At 51.9% G+C, this 26,695-nt stretch overlaps 1 protein-coding gene and 1 long non-coding RNA gene across 2 annotated transcripts in view; both read right to left on the bottom strand.

The window, feature by feature from the left end:
• Window positions 1-518: 518 nt before the first annotated feature.
• Window positions 519-3,951, bottom strand: LOC131088514 (uncharacterized). Its single transcript, XR_009115126.1, has 2 exons — window positions 2,868-3,951; window positions 519-2,810 (listed from the first exon to the last, which is right to left on the bottom strand). It is a non-coding gene; the product is annotated as an uncharacterized LOC131088514 (long non-coding RNA).
• Window positions 3,952-4,783: 832 nt separating this feature from the next.
• The window catches only part of SLC16A2 (solute carrier family 16 member 2), a 39,488-nt gene continuing 17,576 nt past the window's right edge, over window positions 4,784-26,695 (bottom strand). Inside the window, exons 2-6 of the mRNA XM_058032890.1 lie at window positions 14,515-14,659; window positions 10,168-10,630; window positions 9,622-9,765; window positions 8,442-8,670; window positions 4,784-7,227 (exon numbers count right to left, since the gene is read on the bottom strand). Coding sequence (XP_057888873.1) covers window positions 7,007-7,227; window positions 8,442-8,670; window positions 9,622-9,765; window positions 10,168-10,630; window positions 14,515-14,659 — 1,202 coding nt within the window. The 3' untranslated portion in view covers window positions 4,784-7,006. The remainder of the gene's footprint in view (window positions 7,228-8,441; window positions 8,671-9,621; window positions 9,766-10,167; window positions 10,631-14,514; window positions 14,660-26,695) is intronic.

The raw sequence follows: 26,695 nt of genomic DNA on the forward strand, positions 1-26,695 counted from the left end.
ACCAGGAGGTACCTGGAAGGCCTCATCGTGGCCCTCACCCACTGCCAAGTGGAAGAAATAAAATTAATGACATTAAACCCAGCCCTGGTGGTGTGGCTGTGTGAGAGCCCCAGGGAGTGGAGAGGCTGCAGCCCCTGGAGATGCTGGGGGGTAAAATCCAGACCCAAATCTGCCCCCAGGAGAATGGGAAACATCCAGGAGGCTCCAGGCTCATCCTGGGCACCCTCTGGGCACACAGAGGTTCTCAGGGTGGAATTTAAAATCATTTTTGATTTCTAAATGCCCCAATGGACAAGGACCATCCACTTCCATAAGTCACCCTTGACCAGCTCATGGGAACATCTCCCCCTCTGGGTTCCAGCACCTCAGCTTGGCCTTTCCTCAAGGAGCATCAAACACTTAACAAAAATAATTCCCAGGATAAACCCTTGCCTCTCCAGCCCCTCTGGAAAGTTGGCAGCATCTGCAACCATGACCAGCCATGAGGAGAGACCTGGCAGAACACAGGAACAAATCCCTTTTCTTTTTAAACTGGTTTATTCTACACAAATCTTTTAAACAACATTCATAAAACATTAATTACAAACATGTGCTAATATGGGGTAGGTTTCTTTCTTTTTATTTTTTTTTATTCCAACAATCAGAATTTCACATTTTGAAAGGATAGGCATACTTTTAAGAGACACATTCACTTTACTTCCAGATACAAAATTTTGAGGGATTATATAAATCACTTACAAAGAGCAGATGTCAAAAAAAAAAAACCGAAAAGAAAAGAACAAAGTAATAATTTTAAACGTCAGGATCTGATTTCAGCATTGAATTGGGCAGCTGCTTTTGGACCACTGGCTCTGCTGCTCTGCCCAGGGTGCCCAGCAGGCCTGGGCACCTCCCAGCACCAATTTCAGAGCCACACACAGCTCCTGCTGCTCCAGGGCCTGGAGCACAGCAGAATAAAACAGGATTGCAAAGCTACCAACGGTGCTGCAGCCTTTTATTGAGTCTTTCTAATGTGTACAGACACAGAGAGGGTGCTTCCCACCCCAGAAACCCATGGGCAGACTGTTTTCCATCAACAACGGAGCAAATGCCAGCTGTGACAGGGCCTGGCTTTGGAATCTGCTGAGCAGGGTGATGGCAGCAAGCTTGGAGGTCCTGCTTCAAAAACAATTACCCAAAAGGGCCAAAATTCAAGCCTCCACCCCTGTGCTCTCATGTGGAGCCAGCTCCAAAATCCACCCATCCGAAAGCAAATATTTGGCTTCATGCTGATGGATCCCAGGGCAGGGGAGGGGGAGCAGGGTAATTTCCTAATTGCCCTCAGTCTCCCCAGAACAATCCTGCCTCTGGCTCTAACGGGTTTAGGTGGCTGAAACAGGATCTGCTGGGAAAGTTCAGGCCTGGGGAAGCTGAGTTCTTTCCCAAAGAATTGGGTTGGACACGCTTGGCAGCCAGATCCAGCCGGGCTCAGGCAGCTTGGCCAGGGCCCACCTGAGGGGCAGCACCACCTCAGTGCAGAAACTGCTCCAGTAAACAACTCATCTCACACACCACGATAAAAACCTACAGAAAGGACAGAAAAAGAGCTGAATTCCTTGGTGGAATAGCGCCCAAGTCTTGTCTCTAAAGCTACAGGAGGGGCTGCGCTTGCGGGGTGGGCTGGGCTGGGGTGGATGCAGGGAGAGCCTTGGGGAGTAAGGTACATAAAAAGGAGAAACTTTGGAGCTACAAAGCCTTCTCCAGAGCCACATTTTGCAGGAAACAGGAGGGATTTTGTGTCCTTGCTCTTGGCTGGGAAGGTGGATCCCAGCCCTGCACCTGTAGGGTTTCATCACCGAGGGGAAGAGGGGACGTGGGGACACTCGCAGGGTCTGGCCCTGAGGGGAGCACTGAGGGCATGGCAAAATATTTGCAAAAATAAAAGTACAAAGCCCTCCTGAGAGGGGCTGTGCCAGTGGTGCCACCAAAGGCCAGTGATAACCTGCCTGCCACCAGGGCTTAAATCCACAGAGAGGCTGTGCCAGCAGATAAAGGACCTGGAGCAATGGCACGGGCTCACCCCTAGAGACCAAAGCCCTTTCAGAGCTCCATCCACCTCTGTGTCTGCTTTCCTGCCAAGGGCTCTCAAAAAGAAAGGAAACAGCTTTATTTTGGTTTGTTACTTGTCCATGGAGCCCCTCTCTGTGCCAGTTCCTTGCCTGGCATTACTCAGATTTAAGGAGCACTTGTCAGCCACATCATTGTCCCCAAAGGTTACAAGGGTGCTTGTAAGCACCCAAAAGAGCTCAAGTCCATGTTTGGTGGCACAAAGGTGGAGGGAGGGAGCTGCTCTGCTTGCCTTGGCTTTCAAAGTCATTCCAATTTTCTGCTTCCAGCTGGAAAAGGAGAAGCAGACTCTGCCAGCTTGAAAATAATTGAAGCTAAAATTGAAGCTAAATAATCAAAGTGACCCCAAACAAAACTGTGGGGTGCAGGAGCACACAAAAGCCAGGAATGGTTTGCAGTGAAGAATGGAGAGACAGCAAAAGTCTCAGCTGGATCTGTCCCCCTGCATTCAGGGGATTTGATCCGAGTTCCCCTTTACCCAGGTGAGGATTACGTGGCCACTTTTAGATGCAAGTGTCAGCCAGGGTTCAACCCAGAGCAGGTGAGATCCTCAGCACCAAATCTGGCTGCCCAGAGCAAACTGCTCCTGGCACCCACGTACCTAAGAGAGCCTCTGCTGCCATGCAGAGCACTCCCAGGGCACTGCCAGGGCAGGGAGGGCAGCAATGCCCTTGCCCAGCTGCTGGCCACCCCCCTGCTGGCTCCTCCAGGCAGCTCAGCCCAGGGGTGATGAAGCTCCTTGAGTGGCAGCCCCAAAGCACCACCATGGTGGGAGGCAGAGCCAAAACCTCCTGAAACTGGGGGTCTCCAAACCCCATGGTACCACAGCAGACCTGCCAAAGCCCTCTGCTTGGCTGGTAATTAGGATGTGGCCTTCCCATAGCTCCCACAGCACAGAAATGTTAGGAAACCTCAACCCCAGCTGGAGAGAGGCCAGAATTTGATAAATTTAAGCTCTGTGACTTCAAAACTTGTGTTTGCCTGGCTGCAGGACCTCAGGGCAGGGCAAGCTGCAGTGAAGCAGCTCCTGCATATTGTTCCAAAACTGAAAAAAGCACTAAGCCATGAATCATGGCACTTCCCAGACAGCTCCCAAAGCCCTCCTACCCTTCCCATCACAAACACAACCACCCTGGGAGCCCTTCCAGCCCAGCTGTCCCCTTCCATCCCCCAGCCAGAGCCAGAGGAGTTAAACCCGATGCCTCACTCTGCGGTAGAACAATAATAAAAGAAAAAAGGGAAAGAAAAAAAAAAGAAGAAGAAGAAAAGACAAGTTGGTTTTGAACACCCTTAAGGTAAAGATTTAAGAGGCAGCCCCAGCCCAGCCCCGAGCAGGCGCTGCTGGGACATGTCCTGTGCTCCCTGCACACTTACATAAGGCTCTGCACCCTGCAAACAGCCCAGCCAGGGCTGCAGAGGGGCCCTGCCCTCACTTCTCCCCTTTCCCACCCAAGGGGCTCAGTCCACTCCCCTTCCCAGCTCCCAAAGCTGGCTGAGCCCGAGTGCTGGGCTCCCCCTTCCCTTCCCTTCCCTTGCCAGAGCAGGGAGAGGGGCAGGAATCACAGCCTGGCACTCCAGGGAAGGGAGAAGGTTGGGGTTTTAGTCCGAAAACTGAGTACAAGGCAGCCCCAAAGGGATGGGGATGTGCTGGGCTAGGACAGGATAACCCTGCTGGATCAGGGGGAGCTTTGGGATGAAGATTTCAGCAGGTGGAGACCCATTGGCATCACAACCAGAACCACCAGAGGCTGAGCAGATGTTTTGAGAGCAGGGCAGCCCCTCCCTGCTCACAATCCCACCTCTCACATGCAGAAATTCCTGCAAACTGCCTGGTGTTCAAAAGGGCCAAACGAAGGGCCCTTTTGCCCATGAGCCCATGAGCTCTGCTCATGCTCTGCTTGCTCTGAAGAAGCTTCTTCTGGAATTTAAACCTCTCAGCAGCAGCAGCAATCTGACAAACAAGCCCCAAATACTCCCTGCATGTTGACACTGCTCCAACCTTTGGCCTTCCCATTCCCATCTGTGTTTGCTGATGAGGAGACCTTTCATGGCTGTTGTCCAAACCTGCAGAATTTGTCCTTGTGTCCACCAAGGGCAGGATTGTGACCAGACAAGGACACAGAGTGCGGTTTTGGGAGGCTGGTAGCAGACAGGGGTCTGGGATAGGATGAGGGGTGGCTTCCTCTGACCCAGAGGGGTGGCCAAGAAAGCCCCTCATCACTCCAGATCTCCTAGAGGGTCAATAATAAAAGCCATGGGGAAAGATCAAATGGAGGGAGGGCAGATGTGGGTACCAGCACCCCTCCAGGTCTGACAGAGCTGCTCTGATGCCACTGCAGGGCTTAGCACCCTGTGCACTGAGTGCAGGCTCCTCCCGGGGCCTTTGCAGGCATATGGGGCTGTTAAGGCAAGTGGAATTCTGTAGAAATTTGGGATTTAAACCATAAGTCACCTTAGGAGCCAGGGAGGCTTTGCCACACAAAGTCTAGGTGCAGCCTCTCCCTCAGCCCAGATGGGGTTTGAAGACAGCTCTGCTCATGCTCTTCTTGCTCTGAAGAAGCTTCTTCTGGAATTTAAACCTCTCATAATCTCTCCTTTGGGGGGCATTAAGGTCCAAAGTATGATTTAATGAGCTTCATCAAATTCCAATGCGAATTAATGCCCCAAAACTCACAGAAGGAGTTACAATGAGGAGCTTTTTATTTCCTTCAGCTGTCAAGAGGGCTTTGAAACTGCCCCACTTCCAAGGCTCCCACCCAAAAAGCCCCAGATTAATGCCCTGCCCTAGGCTAAGTCTGGCAGATTCCAGCTGGAGCCAGGGTTAGGTGGTTCAAGCCTTGCCTCCTTCTGCAGCTTCATCTGCCTCCCATGGCTCCCAAAACTCAGTGATGGCTCAGCAGAGCCACAGCAGAGGATGCAACACGGGCCATGAAGGGTGAGAACAGTCATGGAAAAGTGTATCCAAAAAAGAGACAAGTAGACATCTCATTTTATATCATAAACAGACACATCACAACACACCAGGTAATTTTCCAGCTCGTACGGGGACAGAAGGGCCACGAGACCACAAGACCTTACAAAGCATCAGCCAACAGGGATTAAAAACAGGGCCAGAGGGACATGCAGGGTCCTGAGCCTATTATGTACAAAAATCCCACTGCTGCCTGTGGGAGGGGCCTCCACTGAGCCCGAATTTCCACAGCAAAGACTTGTCCTGGTGCTACAAACCCCCACGCTCGCCCGGAGACCAAGGGATGATTCCCATGACACACATCCCTCTTCAGACATCTGAGATTTTTTGTTAGGTGAACAAAATGAAAATCTGATGAAGGATGGGTTTGCAGTCAGGATGAATGTGAGTTTTGTTTCTTGCTCCCTCCCAGGAAAAGGTACCCCAGTCCCAGCTGGCTCCTTGTTCACACAGGGACCCACCAGGGCAGGAGAACTTCCCTTCTCACTCATTAGCCAAGCTCATTAGCAATCCTGGAGATGATCATAGAATCATGGAATGGTTTGGGTCAGAATGGACCTTCAAGCTCATCTCATTCCAGCCCCTTGCCATAGGCAGGGACACCTTCCACTATCCCAGGTTTCTCCCAGCCCTGCCCAACCTGGCCTGGAACACTTCCAGGCATGGGGCAGTCACAGCTTCTCTGGGCAATTTGAATTTCTACCATTTTCTGTGGGCAGTGATGGATTCCTGCCCAAGCTGGGGATGAGCTCTGCTGCCACTCAGTGTGGTGGGCACCCGCTGGCTGTGTGATTTCCTTGCACTCTCTCCCTCTCCCCCCAGATCAGCACTGACCCTGCACCAGCTCAGTGACAACACACGGGCTATGAGTTAAACGCTACTGGGGCTGTCAAACCCTTTGGAAAACTGGGATTCCCCACCAATACTGACTCGTGCTTATTGCTACATATACACAACTGGCCCCCAAAAACAGCACAGGCACCCCATGCCCTGAGCCCAGCAGGGAATCCACCTCCCAGCACGGAGCTGCTCCCATGACACGGGGGCTCTGTCCCAAACCTGTGTGCCCCAAAGCCACCAAAGTGCCCTTTTTGGTGGTGATCCCATGGATTTGGCCCCACAGAGCCGGGCACTGAGGGCTGTGCAAGGAGCTGCCCCTCTCTTTTGCAGCTCGAAAGCCCAATCATTAATTGTTGGGTGGGAAAACGGAGGTGGAAAGTGGCCAAGGGACCTGCTGGTCTCATCCACGCGTTTTTAAGGCATATTTTGCAGGAAGGGTGTGCTCCCGTGTGACTCCAAGGGCTGGAGCCAGCTGAGCTCCCTGTCATTCCAGCTGCAGCTCCCTGGGGGTGTGGGAGAGCAGCGGGAAAGGAGGAAAGAGGAAGATGAAAGCGGGACTCGCTGACATTTATTTGGTTTTTGTGCATCAGACTAAAGCAGCACTTCCTCCTTCAGATCTCTGGCTCCAAAACAGCCCCAGGTGCTGGACGGGATGGGGGCTGTCTCACTTGGATGTGACACCCGAGTGACACTGGAGGAGGAGGAGGATGGACAGCTGCAAGGTTCAACAAGTTCCATCCGTGGCCTGCTTGGAAAAGGCATTTATTAGCTGTAAACCTCTGTCGTGATGAATAGAAAACCGGGAGAGGAGCGGGAGCTCGATCAAGTTTGAATCCTGGTGAGAGTTCTCCTTACAAAAATGGTTAGGGGAAAAAAAAAAAGGTGGCTTTGAAATCAAAACTGTCCCCCAAAATAAAAAAAGAAGAACATTTCTGCTAGTTAAAAGCCTTTAACTAGAAGAAATGTTTGTGTTTTCTCCTTTACAAACATAGTGCATCTGCGATCACTGGGAATTTCGGTCCGTCTGGGAAAGGGCCTGTGCTGGGGCTATGGAGAGGCTGCTGGTGTCCTGGAGAGCCAGGAGTGGTGTCACATGTGTGCCTCAGAGGCTGGGCAGCCTGGCAGCAGCTCCCCGTTCACCACGGCCTCCGACACCAGCATCTTGTCTTTGCCAGAATCCAGGCGCTGCTTCTTCAGCATCCTCTGGTGGACCAGCGGCACCACGGAGAGCACCAGGCCGCCGATGATGGGCGGCACCCCCGCAAAGTAAAAGGCCGCGTCATAATTCCCAAAGTAATCGTTGAGGTATCCTGAAAGAGAAGAGAGGTGACGTTAGAGCCTAATGAGCTGATTAGTCTAACGACCTGCTTGTTCCCTCCTTCGGGTGCAGCTTGCGTCACCCACCAGATCTGGGGAGATTTGGGTTTTTAAAATAATCTTTTTTTTCCGTTTGCATTTCTTGGAGTTTTTACGCCCTGGATTAAGGGATGTGTGCAGCCAACACTGTGTACCAAGGGAGTGGAGAAGGAAAGCCTCAGCCGTCCTTCCTGTTTCTCCAGAACAGGACACAACCGTCCACATCCCAGACAATCCCAAATGCAAGCCGAGACGTGTTAAACTCAACACCTCTTCCCAGAGGCTTGCCAGCCAGGAGGCAATGGGAAAGTGGGCAGGGGCTGTTCTTCTGCTGATTGTCTCCGTTTGGAAGCCCTGCCCTGATGGATGTTTTATCTCCATCTGTAAAATAATCACTGCCAGTTACAAACAATAGCCAAGCCTTTAAAACCCAACCAGCTTCTACATTTGTCTGGCAAGTTCCAACACAGCCAGGCATCCTTGGAGAATAACACATGGCCATTGATCAGAGCTGGAAAATCCCTCCTGTGTGGATGCCTCCCTGGGGATTAGGCTGATGCAAAGGGCCCCTTCACCCAGCAAGCCTCACTCAGGGAGTCCTCCCAGTGAAGGTCTGTGAGCCCCATGTTCCATCCCGAGGGCGTCAGAGTGAACTTTGCTGTCGGAAGGAAAGCAGAGAGATCGGAGGTGCTTATCCAGATTTGGCTTAGTGCTGCTGATGCAGAGGTCCTGCTGCCCAGGGGCAGCTCTGGCAAAGCCCTGGCTGTTAAGGACGTTGGGGTTATTGCTGTGCTGGAACACTGACCCAGGCCTTGTGGAGGCTCAGGTGTCTCCATCTCTAACTTCAATTCCATCTAAAAGGACTCCTAGAAAATTATTATCTGCCAGTTTTTAGCTCAGCTGCGAGCAGAAATCACTTAATGTGACCTTGGCTCACTGTTCCCATAATGACCATCTTTAATCAGCCTTGAGAGAAGCCCTGAGATGCCACAGGATGTAGCATGGAGTGATGCCACCCCCATTCCTCAACCTCCACATGATCTGATAAACCAGAAAATTCAAACCAGTGCCTCTGTCCTCACACCAAAACACTACCATGGGTGAAGGCTGTCACCACCACGTCCCTCCCACCCGCTGGGTCCTGGTGCAGCCCCGTGGTGTCACCCACCTGCAATGGGCGTGCCTGCAGTCATGGGCACGGCCATCAGCCCCATGAGGTACCCTATGGCCTGGGACGCCTGCATGGGCCCCACCAGCTCGAAGGCAATGGGGGCCATGATGGTGGTGAAGAAGCCATCACAGAGGCCAAGGAAGAGGCAGATGACAATGACGCCCTCGAAGCCTCGGCACTGGGGGATCATCATGCACAGGAGGCCCAACAGCATGAAGGACGCAACCTGGGGGAACAGAAGTGGGCATGAGAGAGGGGATGGGCAGCAGGAAGAGTCATGGAGATGGCACTGAACATGTCAATGTCATTGCTCCCTCCCCTGGGCCCAGCAACGCCATCCAGCCGCTGCTCCTGTCTCAGAGAGGCCCTTAAGAATAACCTTTTAAGAAGGGTTAAGAAGGATTAACTGCTGGATTAGCTGCTAGATTTCAGCAGTTTGTTCTTCAAAAACCACAAGGAGGTTAAAGGGTGTCAGTAGTTTGGGAAGAGTGGCTACCATGGAGTTTGATTGCTGAACAGACACCGATCCCTGGGGTCAAGTGTGACTCTTACACATTTCTGTAGTCAATTTTCTTCCCTCACAGCAGACGATGGTTGTGATTAAAGGCTTTGTGATTGACAGTTATTAAGCAGAGCATGGACTCCAATGTAGAGATACCATCCCTGCACCACTGTGTCTGGCCAGCATCTCCATGGAGGGCTGGACACACCTTACCTGCAGGCAAATCAAACGGTACCTGCAGGTAAATCACATTGTATCTGCATGTAAATCACACTGTACCTGCAGGTAAATCACACCATACATGCAGGTAAATTGCACCATACCTGCAGGTAAATCACACTGCACCTGCAGGTAAATCACACCATACCTTCAGATAAATCACACTGTACCTGTAGGTAAATCACACTGTACCTGCAGGTAAATCACCCTGTACCTGCAGGTAAATCACCCTGTACCTGTAGGTAAATTACACCATATCTGCAGGTAAATCACACTGCACCTGCAGGTAAATCACACTGTACCTGCAGGTAAATCACCCTGTACCTGTAGGTAAATTACACCATATCTGCAGGTAAATCACACTGTACCTGCAGGTAAATCACCCTGTACCTGTAGGTAAATTACACCATATCTGCAGGTAAATCACACTGCACCTGCAGGTAAATCACACCATACCTGCAGGTAAATCTTCTTCAGCCCGGGAATGCAGTCACCAATGCGGCCCGAAACCAAGCGCCCCAGCCCCGACATGGCCCCGAGGCAAACCAGGAGGATCCAGTCCTTTTTGGTTTCCTGAAATCGTTTCTCCACGTATTTGACCTAGGATGGAGGGAAGGACACAAGGACATGAAGCTGCGGTACATTGATCCCTCTCATTTCCCCAAATGGATGGGATTTCCTGCAGAGGGCTCATGGATTTGGGCTGGTTGTGTGACCCTCATGTCCACACTGACCTGCACACTCCACCCACCCCAAACCCCGCAGGCCTTTCCTCTCCTGCTCCTGTGCTGGTCCTTAGGAGAGCTGGGAAGTGACCCTGGCCTACCCTGGCACAGAGAGGGCACACAAAATCATATCCATCACTCTTTCTGTTTACAGCATGTGCACCAGTTTGGCTTTGAGGCTTTTGGTGCCTCTGCCCCTACTGCCCACCTTCCCACCTCCTCCTCACTCTAGGGAACGGCACCTCCCTCCCCTTCCAGCCCCAGCCAGGGCTCTCACCAGGTTCATGTAAGGTACGAGGTATCCCAGGACAGCAGTAGCGATCCCAAAGGCCCAAATCCTATAGGTCTTTCTCCGGAAAACCCTCAGGTTGAAATACTTGCGGGTCTGGGCCCAGCACTGCTGCCTCATGCTCCGGCTGCCCAGCTTGTCATGCCCGTCGTGCTGAGAGTCACAAGAAGGCGTCAGGATGGGCCGGTAGGTCATGGACAAGAAGATCTGGATGAGCATTAAGGCACTGAGTACTTGGAAAGTGTGTGCCAGCCCGATGGCACCCCCGACCATCTTGAGGAAGAAGGGGAGCGGCACGGAGATGAGGCAGCTGCCCCCGGCCACGATGCCGTTGGCCAGGCCCAGGCGGCGCTTGAAGTAGTGGCCGAGGATGACCAGCGAGGGCTGGAAGGCGAAGGAGCTGCCACAGCCAAAGAGGATCCCATATGTGAAATAACGGACCTCCAGGGACCTGGAAGAACACACACGGGAGTGGAGATGTGAGGCAGAGATGAGGGAGCCTCCTCCTCCTCCCCCACGGTGCTGCACAGGCCCGGGTGTCACACGCCTTAGGTACTGCACAGACAGGCTGGCCTCAAGGAGCTTATCCCCCACCAAAACCAGGATAATCCTCACCTAACAGCTGGCACATGAAATCTGCAGCAAAATGAAGTGGGGCTGGGAAGTGCTTTCTGCCACCAGGAGAAGGCAGCAGCCAACCTGGCCTCCTTGGGAAGCTGACCTTACTTCAATGGTTATTCAATTACAGCAAGCAAGATTTTCTAAGGTAGGGATGGTGGGATATTTTTAGCTAGGATTCCTTTTAATTTTTCCACTGAAAGGACTAACTGAAAACATTCTCCACCCAGTGTTTGGAAGCAGAAGGCACCAAGCCTGCTGGTTATTAGGCACTCAGGAAGGAAATGTGGTGTTTCTGCCCAGGCTCCAGGCTGGTTAATTAAGTTCTTCTTCTTTAAGCTCCTCTGGGAGCTTTAATTAGACATTTAATAGATCTCATTTGTACCTTACATTGGTGGCTGCACTAAAGAGGGAGTGAAGTGGCTGCTCTACAGAGCAGATGGAGAGTGCTGAAAGCTCTTGGAAGGAGCTGCCTCCCAATTTCCAGCCCAATTTTCCCAACAGAGGCAGCTGACAAAGGATCCTGGATTTAGGCAGTACAAAAAACCTGTTGTGTTTCTCTCCAGATTAAGGATTTTTTTTTCTTCATTCCCATGCAATCCATCCAGCTGCAAAGATCTGCCATGGGATATTGCCTGGGGGGAAAGTGTGAGGAAAACCTTTGGGCAGCTCAGGGTGTTGTACAAGTAGGGTCTGTGCTCCAACCCTCAGAGCAAGACTGAGTACTGCTCCCAAAGCAAGTGAGGAGACAGCAGCCCACATCTCCCAGAGCAGCTGGGAGTTGGGAAAACCTTTACAAGCACATCATGCCTTCCATTACACGCTCACCCCTCCAGCCTGCCAAGCAGAAAGCAGAACACGGTTGGCATGCCTGACGGTGCCGAGACAAATGACTGTCATGAAAGGCAATTTCCATCCACTCCAGAGCAAAACCACATCAGAAGCCTCCTCTGTGGGAGCCAGGCAAGCAGCTGGGCCTGGTGGGCCATGCCCAACCTCCCATGCACCAGCCCTGGCCTGGTCACGGCAGCGCTGGCGCCGCAGCTCAGCTGACGTGTTGGGTGAGTGGAGACAAATGCCACAGCTCCCATCTGCTCCCACAGATGCTCAGAGAGCCCTGCAAGAGCAGGGGCTCCTTTCAACCATGCTTCTTGAAGAGCCAGGATTTCCCAGCCTGCTCACTGGGAATCAGCCAGCAGCTGTCCTGTGGGAAGGGCGGCATTGTCCCCTCGGATTGTGAGGTTGACAATGGATAATTGTTTCTCCTGGGACAAGGAGGTCTCCCTCCATCAGCTTCCTTTTGCTTCCAGATCTCAGTGGGGACAGCCCTGGTTCATCTTTGCTAGCAGAAGTTCAGGTGGCTCCTCTGTGCAGGAGCAACTGGGCAGAAAATGTGGAGGGGAAGGGGAAGCAGATGGAAAGCGATCCAACCCTCCCTACAGAACACTTCGTGCAGAGGAGGAGGGCTGGGAGGGCACTGGGGACATGTGAAGACAGCCCTGCTGAGCTGGCCATCATCTCCCATTCCTCATGCTAAACCAACCCCCTTAAACTGGAGGGAAGCTAAAGCCTTAACTGGGATTTCTCTTTTTTTGAAAGCACACAAGATCTCTGGTGGCTTGAGCTGGTTCTGAGTGCAGGAGACACCTCAGAGCAAGGCAGCAGAGAGGAAAAACCTCACATTGACCCCATCCAGCCTTCCCCAGAGTTTTGCTTTTCAGCATATTTGGTTTCTTTAGTGGTTTCCTTACAAAATTCCCAATATTTTGAGACAAGAGTGGTTTCCTTACAAAATTCCCAATATTTTGAGACAAGAGGCACTGAGCCGGGTGCTGGGGTCTTGCCACACAGTCTTGGTGGCTCAGGGTGTTTTTGGAGCAGCTCAGTGCAGTGCTGGGAAGTATTGCTTCTCCATTTGGACAAAATAAACCCATTTTAGAGAAACTAGAAGATGAAGGGGGGGCTGAGCTTTGATCCAGCTCTGCCTGAGCCCACCAAAGCCAGGCTGTGTCCCTCTGCACCAGTGCTTGTATCACAGGGGAATGATCTCCAGCTGCGGTGGAGTGACTTGGCAGGAGGGACCAAGAAAAAGCTTCTCCATTGTTCAGGGAGAGCTGGAGCCACAAGCCCTGAGTTTCAGGAGCAGCCTTCACCACCCGGGTGGAGCAGTGCCAAATCCCACAGGCTCCCTGCTCTGCCCCGGCCCCGCGCTCTGCTCTGCCCTCGCTGCTCCCCTCGCTCTGCTCCAGCTGCAAAGGGGCTCCTTTCTCCCTTAAAGGCAGACAGAGGAATGTGCTCCGAGAGTGAGAGGCAGGAAATGGGGATTTCAGTCCTGGAGCTCTCCTGGAAAAGATTTTCCTCTCTGCCTGTACTGTTTGATTTTAGTTTTTTAGGTTTTTTTGAAGCCCAACACAACAAGCCCCTGGCAGCGGTGTGGTCCCATGAGCCTTTCTTCTTTGCACAAACATTTTACAATAGAGTCCAAACATTTTACAAAAAAGTCCAAGCTTTGCTGAATGGAAGGAAAGCAGGACTGCATGGGAAGCTCTTGTGATCTGCATGCCAGGGCACAGCTTCCCCCAGGACCCACTGCACCTTTTGCCATCATCTCTGGAAACACAAAGGGTGGCACTGAGGAGGAAGCTGCAGACGCCGCTGTCCAAGATGGTTTTAGAAACCCAAAAATCCTATCTGCAATTGGCCACAGTCCTGGGGGGTTTGCCTGGGGATCAGAATTGATCCCTATTCCCAGCATGATGGGGGGATCCCACAGATGAGGACTTGGGGATCCAGGGAAACAGGGCTGGGACAAGCACAAGGGTCTCACTGAGCAGGAGAAACACAGCATGGGCAAGTAGCCCTCTGGAAAACTGGTGTGTATTTGCTTTAAAAACCCACTCTTTGAAGCATTTTAATTAAAACAATATTGATTTTAACTGAAATCCAACCCAAAGCAATGTTTTTATTCAGAAAAAGTGGGGCAAATGCTGCTTTGGAGGTGTCTCCATGGAGCCTCTGAGACTGTGTTTACTAAGTGTCACATAAATTACCCCAGAGGTGACCTCTTTTTGCTCCCACAACGATGCCAACCCCCATTTCTGGGCTGGAAAGACACACAGGGTACACCTGCCATTGGCCAGTGCCTGCCAGCAGAATTCATGGCTTGGGATCAGGCATGGAAAACAAGAAGCAGCAGTGGCCTGTGCTGCCACAGGCACACGAGCCAGGGCAGGAACACCACAAACTGCTCCAAACCCTGTCTGCCTTCCCCTCCCTGTCTGCCCTGCACAGAAACTCCCTCTTAGGCATAATCCACCAAATATTATTTTAAGCATTAATTTACTTTCAGCACCAAATGTGAAAATGGTTGCAAAGGTTGAATGGTTTTCTCTGTGAGTGCCTCTCTGGAGCTGCCCGTGAGAGGCACACCAACCTCTGCTGCTGTTTTAAAGATCAAATGAGGGACCCGAGTGCTGAAATCCCCAAAAATACAGTCCCTTGCTTGGGTAAAATTTATTCTGTTTTTACCTAAGGACACAAGGTTCAGTTTGGAGGAGAACAGGTGTGGGTTGTAGGGATGCCAGGACATCTCTGATGCAGATGGGCCCTACCTGCTTTGCCCCCAGAGGCAGCAGCAATGTGTTGGCAGGGGGATTGCAGGGAACAGGGAGGAAGAGGAGCTCTCCAAGGAGCTGGGTGTGCCCCCCACAGCCTTACTTGGTGAAGGAGCTGGAGAGGAGCCCGATGAAGGCGATGGTGGCGCCCATGGCCGCCGTGGTCCTGCAGCCGATGCGGTCGGTGAAGATGCTGACGATGGGAGAGCAGAAAAAAATCATCCCCATGGCCAGGGAGCCAACCCATGCTGGGGAGAGAGAGCAGAAAGGTGATGGTCAGGGTGGGACACCCAACAGGGGCAGGGGGAATCAACCAGGGACCGAGCACAGCTTTGGAGGTGTCTTGGCAGCCCCATCACACAGTTAATTAGTGCTGTTAATTAACAGTGCAACTCATAAATGACACAGAGACCTGGTGGCACCACAGATGGGGCACGATGATGGAGTATGGACAGGTTTGCATTTCTCTCTGCTGGGTTCTGTGTCCCAGGGAAGGCACCAAGTTTCAATGCTCTTTCCAAACAACCTTGGCTGCACATGGGAAGATGCCCCACTGACAGCACTTCCATCAGGAATCTCCACAGCCAAAAGCCCTCTGAGCTCCTCCAAGCCCTTTTGCTCCTCAGCTTTGGCTGGGGAGAGGTTCCTGCCCTGAGCTACAGCCCTGCATTCCCAGGAGCACACCACCCACCCCTCCCTCACTCCCCAGAGTCAGCACCCCTCACCTTCCCCTCTCCCCATGATCAGTGAAGATTCCTCATTGCAGCTGAGCTGATGGAGACACATGTTTATCCCAGGTTAAATTCCACCCCTGACCTTGCCAGGCAATGCCCAAGTGGGACCATCATGCCCTGTCTCCTTCCAGCCCACTCTGGAGAAAACCACTGTCTGTCTGTCTTTTTCCCAGAAATGTTAATTATTCACAGATTTATTTCTTTGTTTCAGCCCATCACAAAATTGTTAAGGTTAGAAAAGCCTTTTAAGATCCTCAAGTCCAACCATTCCCCCAGCACTGCCAAGCCCAGCACTAACCCATGTTCCCAAGAGCCACATCCACAAGGTTTTTAATTCCCTTAGAGGCAATGATTCCATCTCTGCCCTGAGCAGTCTGTGCCAGTGCTTGACCAGCCATTTAGTGAAGAAATTTTTCCTAATATCAAACCTTAACCTCTCCTGAGGTTATTGAGGCCATTTCCTCTTGTCTACCATCTTCTCCCTGCCCTCCACCTTCTCCTTTTAATGGTTTATATTTTGGGGAGGAAATGCTGGATTTCAAGAAAAGCAATGGGGTAAGGAAAAGAATTTCAGTTCTAACAGCTCTGAGGAGAAGCAAGAGGTCCCCAGGGTGGTGTGTGGGGCAGAGGGGGATGGACAGAGGGACAAGGGGCTCCCAGCCCTACCTGGCACCAAAGTCGGGGGACCTCCTGGAGCATCTCCAAGCTCCAGGTGCTGGCTCTGGTTTGCCAAGCACAGCCCCAGGACATGTGGTCCCTTTGCCTTTTTTTATCCCTTTTTTAGGTTTGTGTTGAGCGTTTTTTTGCACCCAAGCCAAGGGCTCTGCAAACCTTTTCATCACATCCCTGCATAAAAACACTCTCATGATCCTTCCAGAGCCGTGAGATCTTCAAAAAATAGCCAGGTCCCTATTAAAAGCAAATCCCAGCTATAGAACAGCCTCTCCAACCTCTGCCTTTCACAAAAGGACCACACAAAGAAGCCCTCCCCAGGCTGGGGAAGAGCTGACCCTTCCAAATTAATTACAAGTTCACAAGTACCCAATTTACTTCAAAATCTTCCTTAATAAATGCAGAGTGGCGCAATAAAATGAAAAGCAAGGGCTGAGCAGGAACCTCGTGGGGCTGGCTGAGCTCTCATCCCAACTGCAGGCAAAAAGAAGGGAGAGGGGAAGGGAGAGGGGAAGGGAGAGGGGAAGGGAGAGGACCCCCCTGTGCAGCTGATTTTCTTGGTTACAAACACAAGGCACAGTGTAACCAAAGTCCCTCTAATAGGATTAGGTGGCACCGATCCAAAGAGCCGTCCAAAGCAGCTCCGAGAGGGGGTGAGGGGTGGGAGGCACGCCAGGATGGGAAAGGCTCGTTAAATTGGATAATATACTTCCAGAAATGTTCCTTCTACTGCAGCCAAGGCAGTAAAACGTTAGATGGCCCCGTCATGTTTGAAGTTTGTTATTTTTGGAAATTACTTTAAGAAACGCGGAAATAAAAGCATAAAGCGGAGTATTAAATTTAAAGGGCCAGATTCGGATCTTAATAACCTGGGGATTTACATGCAAATAGGCAGGATCAATCTCTGGCCCCAAAAATGCACACTCACCTGCAGAGATCAAAGCAAACCCAGGGCAGGAGGCTCAGCAAACGGGCGCTTAAAAAGCTCCTCCAGCTCTGGGTTTGTAAAAAGGAGATACTTCTCAATTAAAATTGGTAAACACACCAAAAAAAAAAAAAAAAAAGAAAAAGAAAAAAAAAGAGTCCCGTGGCAAATTGCTCTACCTTAGAGAAAGGGCTTACCACAAGCAATGAATAAAAATAGGCTTGGGGAAGAACATCCAGTTAAAATTAGTAAGAACAATAGCTTCACTTCCAGAGCGGGGTTTTGTCTTCCCAGCGCTTCCCAGCGCAGCCCCGGGAAGCCGGGAGGGCTGGGCCGGCTCCAGCGCTGGGAGGAAACCTCGGCAAAACCCGGGGGCAGCACAAAACCGCCTCGGTGCCGCATTCACACCAAAACAGAGCGGGGGCACAATGAAAAACTTTTGGACAATGAAAACTTTGCAGAACATTAACCTTCCTAGAAGAGAGATAGAGATGAAATGGAGGAGGAGATGGGCAAGTGTGATGAAAGTTCGTGCAAGTGAAAGATGTCGGAAGGGTGGAGAAGAGTCTTAAGTGGGAAGAGATGATGGAGTGGCCTTAGCTGGACTTTTCTTGTATAGCCATGGACAGAACCATGTTTCCTGTGACACAGAGACTGCATCCAGGGGGAGGCAATGGCTCAGAGCCAAGAGGGTTCAGTATTGAGACCCCTCGGCCCCAGGCGGTGAAATTTGGGGGGACAGGTGTCCCGAAGGTGAGACTGTGCTCTTTGTGGAACAGGACAAAGCATCCTTAAAAGGAAAACCCTAGAACCAGCTCTGGTCCATGTGCAGTGGTGAGAGCACTGGACATGGAAGGAAAAGGTCACGATGGCAGATGCTGTCCGGGCAGTGCCACGAGTGACGTGGAAACACACGAGGTTTTGATGGTGTTTCCTGGGGAAGCCTATGGTAAAGAAGAACTCCTCTCCTCTTGATGAACTGAGAATTGATTATCTAAAGGGTGGTGATGGACCACCCTTTCAGACCACCTAAAACAGATTTCCCCCTGTTTTATCCCCAGTGATCTCCTTTCACCTGGGGTGGGGCAAGGATGGAGGGAGGTGATGGCAGAAAAGCACGGATTGGGAAAGAAATGGAGCTCAGGTGAAGCCCAGCCCCAAACCCACCCCTTTGGGCACAGTCCTTGGATCAACTCCAGGGAAAGAAGGGTTTATGTTGGGCAGTCTGTGGTGTTGAAGTTTCTCCTGGGCTTTGCTGGATGTGAAGGGCAGAGGCAGCCGTTCCTCCAGTGGAAACAGGCAGGGCTCAGCACCTTCCCTCCTACAGCTTCTCCAACACTGCAGAAGTTACCTCTTGGTATAAAGCCACAGTGGAAAAAAGTGGGGGAATTTCTGCTCCTGATTTCCAGAGGGTTTGCATGGGGTGGTTAATTCCCAGCCTGGCCACACCTCCCACCCTCTGTGGCTGATAAGCTGGGCGAGATATGGAAACACACAGACAAGCCCCCACATGAGGCACAGAGGCTTATCAAGCACATCCTAAAAGAAGCTATGGAGAGAATCCAGCTGAGGATGGGGCTGGAAGGAGCTCAGGAGCTGCCAGAACTTTGACAGGGATCGGGTTAAGACTTGATTGTGTTTTAGGGTGCTGTGAGTCCAACCAGCCCCAGCTGAAGGGGCTGGGTTTGGAGCTGAATGCCAAAGGGGGACCTGGCTGGTGACAGGGGTGTCCTGACAGAAACAACTTGACAGGTGACATGCAAGAGATGTCTTGACAGAAACACAAAATGCTTCAGAAACCATATTTCTAGATTAAAAAAAAACAAACAAACAAAAAAAACAAACAAACAAAAAAAAAAAAACCAAAAAGGCATGAAAACACTCTGCTTTTGGTGAGGGGAAGTGCACATGACTTCTGATTTGGGGGTTGCTGATAGAAGAGGTGACTCGACATGTGTTGTCCCTCTCTGACAGCCACCTCTCTGCTGACCCTGTTTGGCACTGAGAGTTACATCAAACCCAGACCTGCCCATCCCACCCTGCTCCCACCACAGCCCCTCCTGAAGTGATTGAAGGAGCCAAGGAGCCAGGACCCTCCCAGGGCACACACCCTGCTCCAGGGGGCTGGGGCACAGCACCAGCCCCAGCTGCCACCCCAGCCCAAGCCACCTACAGAGCTAATGGAACCTTCCTGGTGGTCCTAGGGGTGCTCTGGGCCAGGGAAAGAGCTCAGTGTGGGGCTGGTGCTGCTTTGCTGGAGAAGAGTTGTTGACCATTCTGTGGAATGTTCTCCATTGACCAAGGAGAACATTCCACCAGTCACACAAAGGAGAAAGCTCCAGCTAAAGCTCCACAAATTCTTCCTTCCCACCTTGACATAACAAAGGCAGCCAAGCTGGTGGCCCATGGCTGATCCAAAGCAATGTGGCCTTCCACATGGACAGGGAATGCAATGGTTGAAGTTCTGCAAGGGGAACAGTGATTCAATGGTCTAAGAGATCACAGAGTCATAAAATCAGAGGGGTTGGGGTTGGAAGGGACCTTAAAGAACATCGAGTTCTACCCCCTGCCATGGGTAGAAGGATACCCTCCACGATCCCAGCGTGCTCCAAGTCCCATCTAAGCTGGCCTTGGACACTTCCAGCTGTTGCAATAGCATGGCCAGGATGATCCATCCCTCCCAACACCACCCACCCTTGCTTCAGGACAGAGGGAAAAGTGGTGAGGTGACCCATTTGCCCACCAACCCATTTGCCAACCATCCCAAGAGCACCAAGCTGTGCCCATACTGCAGGAGGGACCAGGAATGCTTTGGTCACCTTTTCCTCCTCCTACCAGTGGGTGACAAAGCTCCTGGGGACCCTGAGGCAGAGGAGGGGGCTGGGGGGCTCAGGTCCCCCTGCAGTGGGGCTGATGATGCTGAGGGGTCCCTGAGGGCTGTCAGCACCATGTCTGTGTGTTCATGACCCCCAGGGTCAGTCCAGCTGGTCCCACTTGGATACCAGACCAACTTTCATTCCAGCAGGACCATCTGACAGGATGACAAACTTCCCCCGTTGCTGACGTTTTCCTAAGCAGAAAAAAGTTTCTGAGAGCAGAGCAAGGTAGGAGCAGGAAGGTGAGAAAGGAAGAAAATCTCACCACTCTGAGATGCAGATCCAAACCCCGCTGGTATTTAGCTTATTGTTTCCAAAAAAACATCATTAAAAAATCAGACCACGGCACTTGAAGCCAAACCTATTTGTTCCTTTAAAAGCAAACCTCCAGGGAGAGGGGAGGAAGGGACGTCGCTCTCAGCTGTGCTTCCCCGCTGACCCACATAGCCGGGCTGGAGGGATCAAGGGCCAGGAGGTGAGCTCAGATCCGCCACTGGAGGAAGTGTCTTCCCTCGCTTCCCGCGGCTTCTCCCGCTCGCGCCGCGCAGCTGGGACAGGGCCCGGGGACAAGATGCACACAGGGTCACCTTCCCCAGGCACCTGGCCTTTCTCAGGGGAGAGATGAGGCAGCCAAAGGTAATTCGCCTCCTGCACCTCTCCTACAAGAGATAAATCACTTTTTGACTCGTTGCAGGCTGCTGTGACAAACCTCGTCGTGCATCTTCACAGCCCTGCCCAGCCCTACCTGGCTCGATTTTGGGAGCCCAGGCAAGCTGCTGGCCCTTCCAGGCATGGGCTATGGGGGAGCAGGCAGCTTTGCCCCCCTCAGCAGGGCTCCCACGGCACATCTGGAGTGAAAACCAAGCAGCTGTTTCATCTCGTGCCCTTGGAGAGCCATTTGCGTCATTCCCTTGTGTCTCAAAGTGAAGCCTGAACCGCTCCAAGCGGCTCAGCCCCATGTGCTCAGCACCCCCCGCGGGCTGAGCTGGTCCCAGGGATGAATGGTCAAGGCTTAAATAAAGGCAGATGCAGAAATCAGAGCTGAGGAAGCCACCACAATGCATGGTAGGGTGGGAAACTGAGCTGGAGAGCAGTAAAACAGAGCTGAGGAGTTTGAAACCGAAGCTGGGGAACCCCAAATTGAAGCTGGGGAACACCAAATTGAAGCTGAGGAGCAGAAACTGAACCTGGAGAGCACCAAACTGAAGTTGAGGAGCACCAAAATGGCCCAGAATGAAGTTGTGGAGCCCCAAACGGAAGATGAGGAACCCCAAACCTAACAAAACCTGAGGAGCACCAAACTCAACCTGGAGACCACCAAACTGAGATCCACAAACCAAAGTTGTGAAGCCCCAAACCAAAGCTGGAGAACATCAAACTGAACCTGGGGAGCACCAAACTGAGACTGAGGAGCACCAAACTGAGATTGAGGAGCAGCAAACCAACACCAGGACATACCAAAGTCATGCTGAGGAGCCCCAAAATGATGATGAAGAACCCCAAACCAAGGCTGTGGAACACCAAACTGAAGATGAGGAGCCCCAAACCAAAGCTGGGGAATCCCAAACAAGACCTGAGGAACACCAAACTGAACCTGGGGAGCACCAAACTGAGATCCACAAACCAAAGTTGTGAAGCCCCAAACCAAAGCTGGAGAACATCAAACTGAACCTGGAGAGCACCAAACTGAGACTGAGGAGCAGCAAACCAACACCAGGACATACCAAAGTCATGCTGAGGAGCCTCAAAATGATGCTGAGAAGCCCCAAACAAAAGCTGTGGAGCCCCAAACTGAGGAGCCCTAAACTGATGCTGAAGAACCCCAAACCAAGGCTGTGGAACACCAAACTGAAGATGAGGAGCCCCAAACCAAAGCTGGGGAATCCCAAACAAGACCTGAGGAACACCAAACTGAACCTGGAGACCACCAAACTGAGATCCACAAATCAAAGTTGTGAAGCCCCAAACCAAAGCTGGAGAACATCAAACTGAACCTGGAGAGCACCAAACTGCGATTGAGGAGCAGCAAACCAACACCAGGACATACCAAAGTCATGCTGAGGAGCCTCAAAATGATACTGAGAAGTCCCAAATCTAAGCCTGAAGTCCCAAACCAAGTCTGAGAAGTCCCAAACCAAGTCTGAGAAGCACCAAACCAAAGCTGTGGAGGCCCAAACTGAGGACCCCCAAACTGATGCTGAAGAGCCCCAAACCAAGGCTGAGGAGCATGAAACTGATGCTGAGGAGCCCCAAATCAAAGCTGGGGAACACCAAACTGATGCTGAAGAACCCCAAACCAAGGCTGAGGAGCACCAAACTGAAGCCAGACTTCTCTGGATGGGAGCTGGTGGTGGCAGGGCATTGTGGTGGCAGCCACTGTGCATCACGTGCAGCTCAAAGCCAGCTAAACTCATTAATTGTATAGCAAGCCCTGCTTGGTACCATACCCTAAAGCTTCAGAACAAAGTCCTCCTTTATCAGGTTTGGCTGACTTCTCTCCCCCACCCCCCCTCTTTTGAAAACAATTCCACAACAGCCTGAAAATTGGAATAAATGGAATTATTCAGAGGAATTATTCAAGGCCCAGGTCTGGCTAAAGACCCTTTCAGTGCCCTGTTCATGGTGGTACTAGGAGAGGGTAAGGAAATATGTGAATGTTGTAGAAGTGGAAGCTCCTGTCATTGTGCCATGATCCCATGGCCATGGATAAGGCAACAGCTTCCCAGAGATCAGACCAGCCAAGTGCCAATCCAGTCTTTGCCACAGGGGAGTTTTAAAACACCAGTTTTGAACTGGCCCAGGAGCAGAGAGCACTGGGGCAGAGCAGGCTGGGAATGTACTTTGCTTTACAAACCCCACCACAGCTCTCCTGGTTGTGTCTCTCTGCCTCCCCTGTCCCTCAAGGACGCAGGGGACTTCTAAGAGACGATGTCCAGACCACCTCCTGTAACCACTAAGTGACAGATCTCAGCTTATGTGAGAGAAAAGCCCCAAAATGAGCTGCCCTGTGGCCACACTAAGTAGAGATGGAGACAAATCTGTGGTTTCCCTTGGCAAGCAGCAGGCACGGAGTGTTTGCCTGGGGTTCCTGCGCTCAACATCCCAGAGAAACTCAGTCCCAGCCACATTTTGCATCCATTTCATTCCAAACCCATAAAATTCGGCCCTGGCTAGAGCAAAATGGCGTTAGAGCTGGTTTCTGGGCTGCATCACATCCTCCCCATCCACAGCCTCAGCCTCAGAGGCTCCAGAGCTGGTCCAGAAATGCAAATCCTTGTGAAATCTGTCCAAAAGCAACAAGGCAGCATGTGCTCTGCAGCTGAAACCCACCATGTGCCCAGGCGGGAGTTTTCTTCCCAGCACCCCACTCCACAGGCCAGGAAGGTTTTTCTTCTCTGCGTCGCCTCTGGCTTGCAATTTTTGAGGGATGATTCACCTACCACACACTGAAGCTACCCAACAAACAGGAGCTGCAGCTCCTCAACGTGGGCCACGTCCCATCCAGACGTCTTTCCATGACCTACACACCCAAGGAGGCCGAGGATCTTGTTACTCCAAGCTCTCCTGGTGTTTGTGACTCCAAGGGATGTTGGGTTGGACTCTGTTTGCCCATGTCCCATCTCCCTGTGAGAGCCCAGGGCTGTCCTGGCATTCAGCTGCTGTTGGGCAGAACCAGTGCCCTCCCTCAGCTCCTGCCCAAATGAACTGGCAGAGGATCTTTAGCACTGGGGGGGAAAAAACAAACCCTGGTGATGAGCATCTCCCCCCCTTGACTGCGCTGTCACACGCCTCGCCAGCCCTGGCTGCGTTTTCATCCAGCAATTTTATGAAGAACAGAAAAGTTCCATTTTAATTGGTGAAAATTCCCTCCTCCCACCCGCGGAGCACCAATCTGTAATTAGCCTTTCATGTAAAACGATGTTTATTCCTGACGGAGTTTGTCTTGGCACAAACACGCCCTCTGAAATGTGCACACATTTGAAGACTCAAACCCTGCATTTAATTCTCTATCTGCTTGTTAATGCTCATTGTTCCCAAGCCCCTTTTCAAAACACACCCACAGGGAGAAGAAAGTATTTTTTTATGTATATACATAAAACCCTCCTTCCAGCATCAGGACACCAGTGGCGAGCACGGCACCGGCCCAGGGTCCGGCTGCCCCTGGGTCCTGGTGCCCTCCCAAACACACAGTGCCAAGAGCAGACCTCCTGATTTTATCCATCTTCCTCTTTCTTTAACACAGATTTTCCTCCTCAGCTGTGATGCCCCCCAATGTTCCCCCTGCAGCACAACTGAAGGATGGGAGCCCTGAAGTGGGAGGGTGGGAAAAGCATCGTGGAGAGCCCATCAAAAGCACCCAGATCCGTTTTGGAGAACCTGCCCTCACCAGTGGAAGCCAGAACCCAATCTCGTGATTCCTGGCTCAATATGGAGTGATTTGGGAGTTACACTCTCCCAAATCTCTTAACACAGCAGCCCCCAGGATGTCCCAGCTGGAGCTGGGTGACCAAAGCAGATCAGATCCTTCCCCTCTGTCCAGCTCTGGGTGCAGATGGCAGTGAGAGCCCAACAGAGGATCCTGAGTGGCTGCCACTGCCTGCTCCAGGTTCTGCCATTTCCAACAGGGCAATAAACACAATATCCACCTTATCAAATAAAAGGGACAGCAAAGGTTTGGGATCAGGGACAGAGACAATATCAGGGTTGTGATTAGGTTTTGGGTTGGGGTCTGCATAAGGTTAGGGTCTGGATTGGGGTTAGAGTTTAGTTTTGTGTCAAGGGACATTGCTCTCCCCATCCTGATGCATCCTGGTGGGTTGGGGTTTCCTCCAGGCTCCTCACCCTGAGTTTTTGGGGAAAGAGTTCCCACTGCTGAAGCCAGGCAGGTTCCCAGGTGATGGCAATGATTAACTCTGGTGGGACACTGTGGGTCAGCTCTGGCCCCAGACAGTGGCTGCTGCACGTCCAAAGCTCTCTCTTTTCTCTTTGGAAAAGCCATGACCTGGCCAAACTTCACTGGGCTTTGACTATGATTAACCTCCTGCAGTCAGTAGTGCAAGGTCACAAAGCCTGGGAACAACTCAGCACTCACACCCCACCACGGCCATCCCCTGTCTCCAGCAGTGAGGTGTGACTCCTTCTGCTTCTCCGGCCCCAAAATGTGTCATCTCCTCTGAGCTCCCCTGCGACCACCTTATGTTACTGGCAGGTTTGTGCTGGTAACCAGTTCCTGTAGCCACACACAACTGGGAGGACTGAGCAGCTGAGGGACCAGGGTGGAGCCTCATCCCAGTGCTTCATCTGCTCACAAACAGGGCAGGAGGGATGGAAGGGGAAAGGAAGGAGGAAAGGGGGAAGGCATCTGCCGGGACACGAACACTAGCACCAGGACTGGGCCAGCAGTGCTGGGGTGTGTCTCAGCCAAGGCAGCCAAAGTTTCCCAGGCTGTGATCCAGGTGAGTGCTGCCACTTTTGGGGACACACCTGAAAGTCCTGCAGGGCTGGAGTGTGACTCTGGGAGCAGTCCCTGCCCTGTCAGCTGCCCCATGTGAGTGGCTGCCATGGCTTTTCCAGCCAGAGCATCTCAGCCAGCCCTGTGATCCACCAGGACATGGAGCCATGGCTCCCACTGGAGCAGCCTGGCCAGCCCTGTGATCCCCTGGGATGTGGAGCGGTGTCTCCCAGCCAGCCCAGCTCGGAGCAGATGGTGAAGCAGCTCTGGCTCACAATCCAGGATGAGGGGCAAAGCCAGCAGAGCTCTTCACACCAAGGTCAGGGGTTCATGTCCCAGCCAGGCACAGAATCCATGTACTGATCCACCACTGCATCTCCACCTCCATGACATCACACCTGACACACAGGATCCCCAAAATCCCCAGTGCTGCTTCACCTGGGGCATCCCAAGCCCTTGATGCCTTGGGGAGAAGATGAGATGGCTCCTGGCCACCAGTGGGAGGCAGGTTGGGCTCCACTCCCAAACAAATCTGGTGGCCCAAGGCTAATCCATCCTTGTGAAATCACTGGGCACTTTCTGCCTCCCCTGTCCCGCTCCCACCAACCCCTCCTGGGCTGTGTTTGGGAACCTCCTCCCTCTGCGGTGAGACAGGGGTGAGCAAGGAAACTTTTTTCCAAGCTGGAAGAGACAGAAAAGTTTCCCTCTCTGCCAAATTTCTCCCAAGCCATCTTCTGTTTCCCATTAACAGCGAGGAGAAGAAGAAGAAACCCTACGGCCCAGCTCCACGCTCCTCCCACCACAACTCCCATGGGCACTTGTCAACATCCCAGTGACAAAAGGAGAATTAAAGCCATGAAACCTGGCTGGCCGTGCCCCAGGGACGGCTGCAAAACAACCCCCCTGCTCTGCTCTTACATCTCCCCCATGGAAACTTTTCAACTCCAGGCCCTGGCAGGAGCCAGGCTGATCCCAGCTGAATTCCTTCCACTTACCAGCAAATAAATAGCAGTTAAATGAAAGGAAAGAGAAAAACACCCTTTTTTTTTTTTTTCAAAGGGGAAAACAAAGAAGTCAGGAAAAATAAATGGAGGCGAAATGTTGTGCTGGTCACAGGCTCACGAAGATCTTTTTCCTTCCCAGCTGGGTACTTGACAGCCTTCCCTTTCAGCTAATTAAGGGATACTCAGAAAGAAAAATACTTCCAGCCCTTTGCCAGCCCTGAGCATTAAGGGCAGAGTCCCAGCAGGCTGGACACCAAACCCAGGAGAGCTGGCCACAGCTCCTCACCCGCCCAGGCACTGGTTTTAGACAAATAATTGCCACTGCAGGACATCTGTGGCCTTCTCCCAGACCTGGCAGATTTCTGCACAGCCTTTCCTCCAATCCTTCTGGTGGTGGACATGTCCAGTCTTGGAACCACAGAATTATGGAGTTGTTTAGGTTGGAAAAGCCCTCTGAAACCATTGAGTCCTACTACTAACCCAGCACTGCCCAGCCCACCACTGAACCATGTCCCCAAGTGCCTCATCAACAGGTCTTTTCTCACTTTACACCGAGTTTAATACATATATATATATATATATATATATATATATATATATATATATCTGTACCTTCCCCTA

Source organism: Melospiza georgiana, chromosome 12 (genome assembly GCF_028018845.1).
Source record: "Melospiza georgiana isolate bMelGeo1 chromosome 12, bMelGeo1.pri, whole genome shotgun sequence".
NCBI classification, from domain to species: domain Eukaryota; kingdom Metazoa; phylum Chordata; class Aves; order Passeriformes; family Passerellidae; genus Melospiza; species Melospiza georgiana.